Consider the following 16074-nt stretch of genomic DNA (forward strand, 5'->3'; position numbering starts at 1 on the left):
CATCCAGTGCCAAAGTAATTTCAAGGTTAAACCACAGAAACAATGAAGTGGTCCCTGTGCTCATCCTTGCAGACAAAGTTCAACCTCCACCTCTTGTTCCAGGTCACTCTGGCAGATATTGGAGGTAGATGTGTTCTATTACATTTTTACACAGCCAAATGTGCCAGAGAAGGTGGCATCTCTATAATGGCTCCCTAACAGAGTACAGCAGGACAGATGACGGGAGAGCTACAGCTCCTCAGTTCAGTTCAAATGTCTATGCAGGATTCCTAATAGAGAAAGAAGGGAAGAGAAGAAAGGAGGAGGGACAGAATGCCACATGTAACAAAACAATGCAGAGAGGAAAGCAACAATTGTCAGAAAGAGGAAGGTTTCTTTTCTGGTAAACCAGATGGTAGACAAAGTCTCATGTTCCAAAAAGAAAGGGAAGGATCAAAAGCATTATTGAAGAAATGACTCATTTGTAAATCATAAGTATTCTTTGCTTGTTACATTGATCAATAGGCTTTCTAACAACAAGTCCTTAAGTGAGTTAGTTTTGCAGTGCCGATGGAAGATTAAGCATACAGATTTATGTTTGTATCCCTGTGAAATCCTATTAAAGACACAGTAAAGAAATTGAAAAGGGCATAAGACTACAAAAAGAATAGAAAAGGAGGTGACAGCAGACAGTGATATCAATAAAATTTTAGAAGGCAAGAGCGTATGGAGAAGTGAAAACTTGCATAGAAGACCAGATAAAGAAGAATCATGGGCCTAATGAAAGAAGACTACAAGGAATACCCAGTGTGTGTTAAGCTTTGGTTAAAAGGTTTAGAAATCAAAAGTACCAATGACCTTTGAATAATTGGTGAAGACAATGCTTTGTGTATGTGTTTCTACTTTGAGGGTATTTGAAAAGAGGGTATGAAAAGAGGAGAAGAAAGTGAGAAAATGTGTAATTAATAGACCACCTATGCTCTCCACCACTATCCGTTTAACAAGCGATGATCACTTCCCAAACCCAGAAGAACATTGGAATTTAATATTTCATTAATTGAAGTGCAGAACATAATAACACAAGAAAGTGGAATAAAATTACAATGTTAAAATATCATAGTCAATTATTTAATATAAGAAATATAAAATATTGTTTATGAAATATTCTCATAGTAGTCTATGTGTTTCAACCCAATTGTCTTCTAGATAAGTTTCACTAATTTATACTATCCGTAGTGGTGATTTGGCAGAATACCTATTTTCCTTAAACCTTATGTATTACTAAACTTTTTGACATTGACTAATCAGTTAGAATTTCGTTTAAAGAATATTTCATTTACTTATGAATGAGATGGAGCTTCATTTAATATATTTAAAAGCTATTTACATTTTTTGATATATTGCCATTCATATTTATATTGACCCCCCCCTTTTTTTTTTACCATTTATTGTCATTATTTCCCACATCTACCATTGGTCCAACTATTATATATTGGCAAACCCTCACCCTTTGAAAAATTATTTATTTTTTAAGAGCAGTTTTAGTTTACAGCAAGATCTAGAGAAGGGTACAGAGATTTACCACATGCCCTCTATCCCTTCCCAGGTATATGTCCTCTCCCATTATCAACATCCACCACCACAGTGGTGCATTTGTTACAACCGATGCACTTACACTGACACATCATAGTCACTCAAAGTTCATAGTTTACATTAGGGTTCACGCTTAGTGTAGCATAATATATAGATTTGGACAAATGTGTAATGCCATACATCTATCATTGTAGTATCAGACAGAGTAATTTCGCTGTCCTAAAAGTCCTTTGTGCTCTGGTATTCATTCATTTCCCTATGTAACCCCTGGCCACCTCTGATCTTTTAGTGTTTCCATGATTTTGCCTTTTCCAGAATGTCATATACTTGGCATCATAAAGTATGTAGACTTTTCACACTGACTTCTTTCACATAGTAACATGCATTTAAGGTTTCTCTGTTTCCTTTATGTCTTGACAGCTCATTTTTTTAGTATTGAATAATATTCTCTTTTCTGGATACACCATAGTTTATTTATCCATTCATCTTCTGAAGGGCATTTTGGTTGCTTCAAAGTTTTGGTAATTATGAATAAAGCTGCCATAAGTATCCCTTTGGAGGTTTTGGTGTAGACATGTGTTTTCCACTACTTGGATAAATACCAGTGAGGAAAACTGCTGGATCATATGGAAAGAATAAATTTTTTTAAAGTTGCCAAACTATGCTCAAAGTGGCTGTACCATTTTGCATTCCCACCAACAATGAATGAGAGTTCTTTTTTGTTTATATCCTTGCTAGCATTTGTTTTGTCAGAGGTCTGGATGTTGGCCATTCAAATAGGTGTATCGTGGTATCTCATTGTTGTTTTAATTTTCATTTCCCTGATGCCATATGATAAAGAACAAATTTTCATATGCTTATTTGCCATTTACGTATTTTCTTTGCTGAAATATGTGTTAAAGTCTTTTATCCATTTTTCTTGGTCAGATTGTTTTCTTATTGTTGAATTTTAAGATGTTTTGCATAACAGTTCTTGATCAAATATGTGTTTTGCAAATATTTTCGCCCAGTCTGTGTTTTGTCTCCCATTTTCTTGACATTGCATTTCATAAGAGCATAACTGTTAAATTTTAGTGAAGTGCAGCTTATCAATAATTTTTTTTCCAGAGAACATACCTGTCTTTGTATAAATCATTGCCAAACCCAAGGTCATCTAGATTTTATCCTACATTGCCTTCTTGGAGTTTTGTTTTGCATTTTACACTTACATCTATGGTTGCTTTTTGAGTTAATTTTTGTGAATAGTATAAGGTCTGTGTCTAGAGTCTAGATTAATTTTCTTTCCTTTTTCTTTTTTTGCCTGTGAATATCCAGTTATTCCGGCACCATTTATTGACAAAACTGTCTTTACTCCATTGTATTGCTTGCGCTCCTTTGTCAAAGATTAGTTGACTACTTTTATGTGGGTCTATTTCTGGGTTCTCTATTTTGTTCCATTGATCTATTTATTTATTCTTTTGCCAGTGTCATGGTGTCTTGATTATTGTAGCTTCACGGTAAGTCTTAAAATCAGGTATTGTCACTCATCTGATTTTATTCTCCTATAAAACCTTTTTTTTTCATAATTCTGGGTCCTTTGCCACTCCATATAACCTTTAGAATGAGTTTATCAATATTCACAAAAAATTGCTGGGATTTTCATTGCGATTGCATTGAACCTACAGATTAAATTGTGAGGAATGAACATTTTGACGATATTGAGTCTTCCTACTCATGAACATGTCATCTGGGAACAAACTTATGCTTCTTTTTTCCCCAATCTGTATACCTTTTTTTTTTTTTTTTTTTTTTTTTTAACTTGTCTTACTGCATTAGCTAGGACTGGCAGTATGATGCTGAAAAGGAGTGGAGAGAGGCCCATCTTTGCCTTGTTCCTGATGTTAGTAGGAAAGCATCAGTTTTTCATCATTATGATGTTAGCTGTAGATTTTTGAACATATTATTTACGAAGTTGAAAGAATTCCACTCTATTTCTAGTTCACCAAAAGTTTTTATCATGAATAGGTGCTGAAATTTGTTAAATGCTTTTTACGCATTTATTGATAAAATCATGATTTTTCTAGAGACTTGAAAAGTTGAGAAGTTTATAGCCCATAGACACAGGCTCACTAAAAGACTGAGAACAAATTGTGGGCCTATAGAACCCTTCCTCTCCCCTCACACCTTACCACGATAGCACTAACAGCCTATTTACAGCAGTTCCTTTTACCAAGTATGTCATGTCTGACTGTCAAGATTACAGGGCATATTAAAAGGGAAAATACAATTTGAAGAGACAGAAAAATCATCAGAAAAACACATCAGGGTTGTTGGAATTATCAGACCCAGGAATTTGAAACAAATATGCCAACAGCTCTAATAATGAAGTAGAGAGCATGCCAGAACAGATGGGCAATGTAACAGAGAGACAGACATCGTAAGAAAGAACCAAGAAAAAAAATGCTAGAGATCAAAATACTGCAACAGAAATGAAGAATGTCGTTGGCTGACTTGTTAGTAGACTGGACGTAGCTGAGGAAAGAATTTCTTAACTTAAATATATATCAGTAGAAACATCCAAAACTGAAAAAGCAGAGAAAACAAACACTAAAAAAACCCAGAAAAGAATATCTAAAAATATTCAAAACCTGTGGAACAGCTATAAAAGTGTACTATACATGTAATGGGAATGTCACATGGAGAAGAGAGGGAAATTAACAGAAAAAATATTTAAAATAATGATGGAGAATTTCTCCCAAAATAATGCCAGATACCAAACCACAGATCTAAGAAGTACAGAGAACACTTGGTAGCATAAATGCCAAAACTTCCCCAAACCCTAAGCATATCATTTTCAAACTAGAAAACCATAGATAGAGAAAATATCTTGAAAGAAGCTGGCAATGGGTGGAGTGGGGGAAATGCCTTACCTGTACAGGAACAAACATAAGAATTATATCCAACTTCTCTTCGGAAATCATGCAAGGAGGAGAGAGTATAGTGAAATATTTAAAGTGTTAACAGAAAAACCACCAACCTAGAATTCTGTACCCAGAGAAATTATCTCTCAAAAGTGCAAGAGAAATAAAGACATTTTCAGACAAAATTGGGGATATGTGTTGCCAAGTAGCCCTGCCTTACAAGAAATGTTAAAAGTTCTTTAAAGATAAATTAAAAGTTCAGGTTTCTTCTATGGCAGACTTGTAAAATATGAATTCATTCAAAATATAAATATATAAATAAAAATAAACCTTGAGTAAGTCTCAGTTCAACTATAGAAAAATAAGAAAGTGCTTTTATGAGATATTTAGCTAAAAGTGCAATTCCTGTTAGTCCTTTTGCACACTAGTGGAGACCGTTCCATAACCAGAGAACCCACTTGCAAATCTGAAAACCTAATTAGCTTCTGCTTATTCTTACATTTATCAGCTTGTGAGAACATGACAGCAGGTGTAAGAAGGTTCTCCATCAGTAATCCAAACTCGGTGCCTGTCATTGTAAGGAATATGCAACTGATGCTGGAGACCAGGGATTTCCTTCCTGCTTTTGCAGCGAAGAAGTGACCTTATGTAGACCATGATCTCTCTCCTGCATCTGTGACAAGAATTCTGCTACTGCTTGATGAAAAGGGGTCACTGAGAACTCTGGATTTTTTATGCTTATTGGATTCCAATGAGGGGGCAAGTAAAGGCTCTGAGAGCCTGATGGTTGCTATGTCTGAACTCAGCAAAACATGGTAAAAATAGTCCATGAAAATAAAAGGTAAATGAAACAGATAAAATTTTATTCTTCTCTTGTAAGTGTGCTGAAAATGATACTCTGTCTTAGTTTTCCCTTAGTTATATCAAAGTCTTGAAAATTTAGCCTTTACCAAAGCATTTATTTTTCCGTCTAGGCATAACACTTCTGCTCTAAACTCATATAAATTATTAGAACATTTCTCAATTACCACAAAAATCCTTCAATTTCCTAGTAATTAGTCACAGAAGAAAACTATTATGATAAAAACAGATGGTATTTGTTCTAGCATATAAGTGAATAATTTATGTTTCATATGAGAGTAGAAGTCACAGCATCAAATGATCAAAGCTGAATAAAATTTTTAGCAGTAGCTTTTTTGTATCCTCCCCTCCACATTTCATCCTCTCCTTTTTAAAACAGGTTAGCAAGGACAAAGTGTGGCCTGCCTGTGTTCTCTCAGCTCAGTCACTTTCATGTCTTTGAAATCAGATAATGTCATGGGACTGAGTCCTTCTCAGCTGAATCCATGAGAAATAGTTCATCTTTTCAGAAACCGGTAAACAAGTGAAGCATTTCAATTCACACATTGTGAATGCCACCATTTACCATGTGATTTGTTGATTAGAGAACAAAAAGGAGAGGTAGTGAAGTGAGCAGTTAAGAGTAAGAAATTAGAAGCCCGTTTGCCTGGGTTTGAATCTGATCTTGGATGCTTACAACTGTATAACCTTGGCTAAGTTGCTTAACTTTCGAACTACCATTTGCAGCAGGGATTAAATGAATATATATATTTGAAATTATGGTCCATGATAAGTGCTCAGTAATTGTTAGCTGATTATAAAAGCTACTATAAAATCTTCTATAATACTGAGAAACTAAGAAGTCACTTGCGTTCAGGGAGATAAAAATTACCATTTCGGTGGTTAATCATTTAGTAAATAAGCAAGAAAAGAAGAATATATGTTGACCTAAAATAATAATGAAGCCTTTATATGTACAATGTGCTGTATCAGGACATTCATCTACTGATAGCAGTATAAAATATTGCTTTTACCTGGAATGAACTTATCAGAAAAAAGCTTATAAATTAAGTGAGGAACAAGATAAAATACATAAAAACTTAATCAATAGTTAAAATTATAATTATGTAGGCAATTAAGTTTTAAAGGTATTTTCAGGAGGAGATCACTGTGTTACAGAAAAGACAAGGGGAGACATCATGGGGAAATAGAAAATTTAATTAAGCTTTAAAAGGCAGACACACATTAAATTTGTTGATTATACAATTATTTCTTAAATAAGCAACCGGTGTTTTTGTAGGTTTGATGAATAGAATAATAAACAAAATAGACAAATTCAGAGACCAAAAGAGCTTCGCTCATGGGGCTTGCATCTGGCTTTGTCTACAGTGTTCAACTTTCTCTTAGAGAAATATCCTATGAAGTTTTTGTTTTAACATAGATCTTTCTCTTGCTTCCTATAACAATTGGCCTGTTTTACGTGATGATTAAAAGGTAAAGTTTTTTTGTTTTGTTTTGTTTTGTTTTGTTTTTGGAAACAGGTATCACTATGTTGCCCAGGCTGGTCACAAACTCCTGGGCTCAAGTGATCCACCTGTCTCAGCCAACCGAGTAGCTGGGACTATAAGCCCACACTACCACACCTGGCCAAGGTTTAGGTATTTAACTGCTGTATCTGTCACTTACTAAATTATGTGGCCATGGACACATTACTTAATTTAGAGCATCTACACATCATCAATTTTAATAACATACAACTTACCACACCACTGTGAAGATTGAATTAAATTAAATGAATTTAACTACATGATTGAATTTAACCAAAAGTAATTTTTCAACTGATGATAGTTATTCTGGAATGCAGATGAAATGTGGATAAAACAGAACATAAGATAAAATAACTAGAAAATTTAAGTATAGATTAAGGTTTAGCTTTCCACTCTCCTGCTATTGATTATGTTATTTTACTATGGTTAAGGCTGAGCCACCCTTTATTTCACATTGACCTTATTCCATCCAATTATTTGAACTGACTGTAATGGCTTTCTTGTTTGGTTTCTTTAGTTCACAGGTTTTATGCACAGGACGAAACATTTTTGCTCCTGATGTAACTTAGTGTAAATTCTAAGATGAATTCGCATGAGCCTTATGGAGTGGGTCTCAGATATAATACTATTACATTGAGCTACGGTGCCAACAATTAGATCTGTATTTGGGGGATCATTTAACAGCTTTCTGCATTGGAAAGGAGAGAAAATAACCTTTCTAGGCTTTCCTTGGGGAGGAATGCTTTTTGGGTATTCAATTTATAACTTGTATATACATGGCAGATGCTCAGGAAGTATCACAGAAGAAAAAAAGGAAGGACAACAATCTAGCAGATAAACAAGTGTCGTTCTCCAACAAATCAGCACCTGGTCCTACCAAGGTCCTTTTCCACGTTACCTCTGCAGAGATCAGGAGGAGCCGTGTGATCTGTGCATGGGAGAATGGATCTTGTTTCTGGTTGGCTGGGGGGGACTCTCAGCTTCCTGTAATAACAGAACTATGAATATTCACTCAGAGAAACAAGGTATTGGCTTGGTAGTGTTTGAGGGCTCCCAGACCCCAACCAGAGCCCGCAGTAAGTCTCATGGATAAAGTGGAGAAGCCCTTGGGAGTTTTGTTCTTGATTTTCTCTTGGCAGCTGTGCTGTGAATTTTGGGGCTCTGGAAATATCATTGAAAAGAGCAGTTTGTAGTATCTTCTTTAAAAGTCTGGAAATTACAGAAGGGTGGTTAGGGCCTCTATGCTCACCTATGGGGACTTGAAAAGAGAGTATATCTTCCAAAAGTAGTTAGCCATGAATGAATGCCCTCTGTCTGTGCTTCTCTGTTTAAATAGGGGTGAACAGCCTCCATATTTTGGAGCAGAGTCCTTCATTCCTGAGTATCTAGGAGGGAATGCACACCATTCTTAATTGTACTTATGAGGAGAGAATGTTCTCTAACTTCTACTGGTTCTGGCAGGGTCTGGAAAAGGACTTGTGTCTTTGACCTTAATTCAATGAAGCCATATGGAGCAGGGAGACAAACATTTTAAAGAAGCGCTTGGAAAAGAGAAGTTTTATAGTGTTTTGAATATGCTGGTCTCTCATGATGGAGATTCAGGCACCTACTTCTGTGCTTTGCAGCACAGGGTCCCCAAGCACCTGCAGCCTGTACCACAACCTGCAGCTGGGACCCTGGACACAGGTCTTGCCTTGCAGGTGGGAGTGAGGTATCATCTTTATATGTAGAGGGAACTTCTTTATAACCTCTGTCTCCAAACAGAAGTGAAGGATAATGCAGAATCTTTCTTATTTGATGAAGCTGAATTTATATTAAATTAAATTTCATTTTGTTATTATTGAAATTTCATTCTTCAATGTAGATTGTGCTGTGCTGGTTCTGGGCCTGTTTGCCCACAGATCCCTTCCACTGCTCTGTCCTTTACTCTAAAGGGGCAGACCTCTATGGCACAGGCTCTGAGGCCAAGAGGCAAGTTTTCTCCATGCTGTACTCTCACCAACAGTATTTTACCCATTTGGTTGTAAATTCATGATGTTTCTTGTATTTGTATCATCTATACTATTATTTACTTAATTTAATATTAAATGAACTTTAATGTTGAGTAGACGTCAAAACTCTGTAAAACATTGTTCTTATTTTAATGAATACTATCAGTGAAACCATATTTGTATATAAACTATACATCTGATATGCAGGTTATATTTGTTCTTGATACAAATTAAAATAACATTACATGTATAACAATTAAAAAGACCATCTGTGTACTGCCTAACATGACCTCCTATGTTAACCACAATTTAGAAGATGCTGATCCTCATTTAATAGATGAAAAAGGTACAATCAACAGGGACAGCATTACTTACTCAAAGCGTGAATTATAGCAAAATGGAAGCTAGGAGTGGAATGCAGACATTCTGGCCCCTTGTCACTTGCTTTTTCCATGAAGTGTGTAAAGTAGGTTTCAGTGTTTGAAAAAAGGAGTGGTATGTTGTAATTTTAAACTAAATTATACTTTTATTACTTAATTATATGTTCATTAGAATAAATTAGGAGATATAAACACCTAGAAAAGATAGAACACTCATATAATTTCATAACCTAGAAATGATAGCTATTTGCATGTAAAAAAATGTTTGGTGCACATATAAGGCTATATTTTTGTATAAATGTGGTTTATAATATATCAAGTATTTATTAACACACTTTTCTTTCAACTTTATATTTAGGTATTTTCAACTCAAGAAGTATATATTTTGAAATAATTTTAAATTATTGCCTAGTTTCCATTATATAAATATGCTTTTATAAAAAATCTTTTTTTGGTATTGTTTCCACTTATACAGTATTATAGACAATGTTTTTATTAACATCATTACAGTTGTAGCTTTAATGGAAGTGGAGTTGCTTGAATAAAGAAAAACACGTGATACTGAATCCCTAATTTCCATGAAGCTGTTTCTCACCAAACTGTAATTTCAGCAGTAGCACATGATGATGCTAATTTTCCAATATAATTAGCTTCCATTTTGTTAAGTAAAATATTCACTTTTTAATTATTCTTTTCTTTTAATTTGTGATTTTATACCTTTTATTATTAAAATAAATAAATAAAATGAGATGAGAAAACATCAGATTCCATCACACAGAATAAGTCCTTTTATGCAGTAACATGTATTTTTCGAAAGTGTGAAAAATACTGTTCTGATCCAGGCTACCTTCTAACTGGTCTCTCTTTTCTCAAGGCAATCAATTCTCTATGATCTTGCTCTCGAAGTGTGAACCAGCATCGAAGTGTGAACCACCATTGTCTGAACTTATGCTGATTCTCAGGCTCTACCCTAGGCTGATTGAATTTGAATCTGAATTTTATCAAGATTTCCAGGCAACGCCGGGCGCGGTGGCTCAAGCCAGCACTTTGGGAGGCCGAGACGGGCGGATCACGAGGTCAGGAGATCGAGACCATCCTGGCTAACTCGGTGAAACCCCGTCTCTACTAAAAAATACAAAAAACTAGCCTGGCGAGGTGGCGGGTGCCTGTAGTCCCAGCTACTCGGGAGGCTGAGGCTGGAGAATGACGTAAACCCGGGAGGCGGAGCTTGCAGTGAGCTGAGATCGGGCCATTGCACTCCAGCCTGGGCGACACAGCGAGACTCCCTTTCAAAAGAAAGATTTCCAGGCCATTCTATCACATCAAAGTTTAAGAAGCACCCATCTGATGAGTTGTCAGAATGATTTTTTAAAGTGTAAGTAAAGAGCATTCTCCATCTGTCAAACATGCTTCAGTGGCTTTCTATTGCTCCTGGAATAGTGTGGTGGCTTTCAGGCTGTGATAGAAAAGGATCTATATAATTCGAACCTCCCTTGTCCCTTTTCCTGGCTCTCTGTGCAGCAAAACTTCTGATTCTCTTTTAATTTTCTGGACTTGCCATGTCCTTTCCCACACGTAGGCTCTCTTTCGTCCATTTGAAATGTTCTTCCCCTAAATCTTGTTGAGCCTGACTCAACAAGAGTCATCCTTCAGGTCTCAGCTCAAGTGTTACTACTGTAGAAAAAAACCTACTGACCTTCGCTGCTCTTCCTGACTAATGTAGCCATCCCTAATCCTCCCCCTAACTCTATCAGAACACTCTAGTTATTTCTCTTATGTTAATTATCACAACATGCAGTTACATTCTTGGTTTATTTGCCAATATGTTCATTGCCCATAATTTCTACTAGAATACAATCTTTATGATGTCAGGGGTATTGTTGGTTTAGTTCATGGCTTGATTCTTTATGTTTGCTTTTCCTTTTTTTTTTTTTTTCCAACTTTTATTTTAGGTTCTGAGGGTACATGTACAGGTTTGTTATATGGGTAAATTGCATGTCACGGGAACTTGGTGTAAAGATTATTCCATCACCCAGGTAATGAGCATAGTACTTGGTAGGTAGTGTTTGGATCTTCACCCTCTTCTTACTCTCCACCTTCAAGTAGGCCCCAGTGTCTGTTATTTTCTTCTTTGTCTTCATGTATAATCAGTGTGTAGCTCCCACTTATAAGTGAGAACATGTAGTGTTTGATTTTCTGTCCTGTATTAATTTGCTTAGGATAATGGCCTTTAACTGTATCAATGTTGGTGCATAGGACATGATTTCATTCATTTTTATGACTGCATAGTATTCCATGGTATATATGTACCACATTTTCTTTTTCCAGTACACAATTGATATGCATCTAGATTGTTTCCATATCTTTGCTATTGTGAATAGTGCTGCAATGAACATGTGTGTGCGAGTGTCTTTACGGTAGAGTGATTTCTATTTCTTTGAGTATATGCCCAGTAATAGGATTGATGGGTCTGATAGTATTTGTTTTATGTTATTTGATAAATCTCCAAATGGCTTTCCACAGTGGCTGAACTAAGTTACATTGCCACCAGTGGTGTAAAAGCATTCCCTTTTCTCCGCAACTTTGCCAGCATCTGTTATTTTTTTACTTTTTAGTAGTAGCCTTTTTGATTGGTATGAGATGGTATCTCATTGTGGTTTTGATTTACATTTCTCTAATGATTAATGATTTTGAGCATTTTTTATATGTGTGGTGGTTGCATTGATGTCTTCTTTTGAGAAGTATCTGTTCGTGTTGTTTTCCCATTTTGTCTGTCCATGTTGTTTGTTTTTTACTTGTTAATTTGCTTAAGTTTCTTATAGATTCTGGATATTATACCTTTGTCTGATACATAGTTTGCAAATATTTTCTCACATTCTGTAGGTTGCCTGTTTACTCTGTTGATAGTTTCCTTTGCTGTGTAAAGGTTCTTTAGTGTAATTGGAACAGGAATTAAAAGAAATTAAAGACTGTGTAAGCAAAAACTCAGTTATATGTAAGAAAACCCAATTCCCTCTGAGGAAGAGAAAGGGCTGGAGTCCTTTAAAATTAACTCCCTGTTTCTCTCTCTGTGGCTAGTGAGCCTTATCTCTCCCTTTCCTAGGCATTGTGAAAACTCTGTTTCTCTAACTGTACAGCTGCAAGGTCACTAGACAGATAATCTCAAGTTGTAAAACATGTTGTTCCTTGAAAAGTAAGAAATATGCATGTCTTAATTGAATAACTGTCTTTGTTTTTCACTTCTGTAATACGCTTCTCCCTGCACAGATCTCCCCCGACCCCACGAAATGCTTAAAAGGTAGCTCAACTCTTTGTTCAGGGCTCAGACCTTTGGATGTTAATCCAACTTGGTTGGTGCATCTAAATAATTTGATAATTCCTCCTCAACCTCTTGGTCTGATTCCTTAATTATCCCATGGCATAATTAGGTCCCATTTGTCAATGTTTGGTTTTTTTTTTGCAATTGCTTTTGGAGTCTTGGTCATGAAATCTTTGCCAGGCCTATGTCCAGAATAGAATTTCATAAGTTTTCTTCTAGGGTTTTTTTAGTTTTAAGTTTTACATTTAAATCTTTAGTCCATCATGAGTTTATTTTTGTATATGGTAAAACAAAGAGATCCAGTTTCAATCTTCTGCACATGGCTAGACAGTTACTCCAGTACCATTTATTGAATAGGGAGTCCTTTCCCCATTGGTCGTTTTTGTTGGCTGTGTTGAAGATCAGGTGATCCTTGGTGTGTGGCTTTGTTTATTGGTTCTCTATTCTGCTCCATTTGTTTATGTGTCCAGTTTTCTATTATTACTAAGGCTAAGTTTTGGTTACTTAGCCTTGTACTACAATTTAAGGTTAGATAATATGATGCCTCCAGTTTTGTTCTTTCTTTTGCTAAGTATTGCTTTGGCTATTCAGGCTCCTTTTTTGGTTCCATATGAATTTTAGAATGGTTTCTACTAATTCTGTGAAAAATGACACTGATAATTTGAAAGGAGTAGTACTGAATCTGTAGATTGCTTTGGGCAGTGTGGACATTTTGATGACATTGATTCTTCCAATCTATGAGCCTGAAATGTGTTTTTATTTGTTTGTGTGGTCTATGATTTCTTTCAGCTGTGTTTTGTAATTCTTATTTTAGGTATCTTTCACACCCCTGGTTCGCTGCATTCCTAGATAACTTTTTCTGTGTGGCTATAGTGAATGGGATTGTGTTCTTGATTTTGCTCTCAGCTTGGATGTTTTCAGTTTATAGAAATGCTACTTATTCTTGTACATTGATTTTATATCCTAAAACTTTGGTGAAGTTGTTTATTAAATCTAGGAACCTTTTAGCAGAGGCCATGGGGTTTTCTAGGTAAAATGTCATATAGTCTGTGAGGAAAGAGAGTTTGACTTCCTCACTTCCTATTTGGATGCCATTTATTTCTCTCTCTTGACTGAATGTTCTGGCTAGGACATCCAGTACTATGTTGAATAGGAGTGGTGAGAGTGAGCATCTTTGTCATGTTTTGGTTCTCAAAGGGAATGCTTCCAGCTTTTGCTTGTTCACTATTATATTGGCTGTGCATTTGTCATAGATGGCTCTTATTATTTTGAGGTATGTTTCCTGAATGCCTACTTTGTTGAGGAGTTTTAACCTGAAGAGATTTTAAATTTCATTAAATGATTTTCATAAATCAAATAAAATGATTAAATATTTTTATGTCTATTGAGGTATGTAGTTTTTTTCGTTCTGTTTATGTGATGAATCACATTTATTGATTTGTATATGCAACCTTGCATTTCAGAAATAAAGACTACTTGATTCTGCTGGATTAGCTGCGGGATTTGGTTTGGTAGTATTTTGTTTAGGATTTTTGCATGTATATTCATCAAGGATATTGGCCTGAAGTTTTCTTTTTTGGTTGTGTTTCTTCTAGGCTTTGGTATCAGAATAATGCTGGTCTCATAGAATGAGGTAGGGAGAAGTTCCTATTCGTCAATATTCTGGAATAGTTTCAAAAAGTACCAGCTCTTCTTTATATGTCTGGTAGATTTTGGCTATGAATCTTTCCAGTTCAGGGCTTTTTCTTGTTGTAGGTTTTTATTACTAATTCAATTTCAGAACTCCTTATCAGTCAGTTCAGAAAATTTATTTCTTCCTGATTTAATCTTGGGAGGTTGTATTTTTCCAGGTATTTATCCATTTCTTCTAGGTTTTCTGGTTTGTCTGCATAGAGGTGCTCATAATAGTCTCTGAGGGTTTTTTGTACTGCCACTGTGTCATTTCTGATTGTATTTATTTGGCTCTTCTCTGTTTTTTTCTTTATTAGTCTAGCTAGCAGTCTATCAATCATTTTTATTCTCTCAAAAAAACCATTTGGTTTTATTCATCTTTTGTATGGTTTTTTCATCTCCATTTCATTCAGTTCAGCTCTGAATTTTGTTATTTCTCTTCTTCTGCTAGCTTTGGGGTGGGTTTGCTCTTGGGTTTTTTTAGTTACTCTAGGTGTGATGTTAGGTTGGTAATTTGGGATCTTTCTAACTTTTTGATGTGGATGTTTAGTACTATGAACTTTCTTTTCAACACTATTTTAGCTGTGTCTCAGTGATTCTGATACATTGTATCTTTGTTTTCATTAGTTCCAATGAATCTTTTGTTTTTTCCTTAGTTTCATTGTTTACTCAAAAGTCATTCAGGGACAGGTTGTTTAATTTCCATATAATTGGATGGTCTTGAGAGATCTTCTTGTTATTGATTTTTATTTTTATTGCACTATAGTCCAAGAGTGTGGTTGGTATAATTTGGAGTCTTTTTGAATTTTTTGAGAATTGCTTTATAGTCAAGCATGTGGTTGATTTTATAGTCAAGCATGTGGTTGATTTTATAGTCAAGCATGTGCAGGTAAGAAGAGTGCGTATTCTGAGGTTGTTGGGTGGAGTATACTGTAGATGTCTGTTAGGTCCATTTTGTCATGTGTCGAGTTTACATCCCAAGTATCTTTCTTATGGTTGTATTTCAATAATCTGTCAAATACTGTCAGTGGGGAGTTGAAGTCTACCAGTATTATTGCATGGTTATCTAGGTCTCTTCATAGGTCTCTAAGAATTTGCTTTATGAATCTGGGTGCTCCAGTGTTAGTTGCATACCTATTTAGGATAGTTAGGTCTTCTTGTTAAATTGAACACTTATCATTATTCATTATTTAATGCCCTTCTTTGTGCTTTTTCATTATTTTTTTAGAAAGTCTGTTCTAACTGAAATTAGAAAAAACAACTCCTGCTCTTTTTGGTTTTCTATTTACTTTGTAGATCTTTCACTGTCTCTTTACTTTGAGCCTATATGTGTCACTGCTTGTGAAATGGGTCTCTTGAAGATGGCATACAGTTGTTTTGCCTCTTTATCCAAATTGCCACCCTCTGCCTTTTAAGTGGGGCATTTACTCTGTTCATGTTTAAGTTTAATATTGATATGTATGGATTTGATCCTGTCTTCGTGTTGTTAGCTGGTCGTTATGTAGACCTGATTGTACAATTGTGCCAGTGTGGTGGCTGATGCCTGTAATTCCAACGCTTTGGCAGGACAAGGTGGGCAAATTGCTTGAGCCCAGTAGTTTGAGACCAGCCTGGGTAACATGGCAAAACCCTGTCCCTGCAAAAAAATACAAAAATTAGCTGAGTGTGATGATGTGTGCTTATAGTCCCAGCAGGCTGAGGCAGGAGGATTGATTGAGCCTGACTGGTCAGTGCTGCCATGAGCCATGATTGTACCATTGCACTCCAGCCTGGGTGATAGAATGAGACCCTGACTCAGGAAGAAAAGAAAGGAAGAAAGAAAGGAAGGAAGGAAGGAAAGAAGGAAGGAAGGAA

General features: G+C 35.7%; 4 gene segments (V, D, J or C); all 4 read left to right on the plus strand.

The window, feature by feature from the left end:
* The window catches only part of LOC112629379, an 881832-nt gene that overhangs the window by 307449 nt on the left and 558309 nt on the right, over positions 1–16074 (plus strand).
* LOC112629380 overlaps positions 1–16074 on the plus strand; it is a 766638-nt gene that overhangs the window by 219047 nt on the left and 531517 nt on the right.
* The window catches only part of LOC112629366, a 772346-nt gene that overhangs the window by 177502 nt on the left and 578770 nt on the right, over positions 1–16074 (plus strand). Inside the window, 1 exon segment of the C gene segment in view lies at positions 15115–15118. Within this exon segment, the coding sequence occupies positions 15115–15118 (4 nt within the window).
* The window catches only part of LOC112629369, a 661469-nt gene that overhangs the window by 101637 nt on the left and 543758 nt on the right, over positions 1–16074 (plus strand).

This window comes from Theropithecus gelada, chromosome 7b (assembly GCF_003255815.1).
Source record: "Theropithecus gelada isolate Dixy chromosome 7b, Tgel_1.0, whole genome shotgun sequence".
NCBI lineage: Eukaryota > Metazoa > Chordata > Mammalia > Primates > Cercopithecidae > Theropithecus > Theropithecus gelada.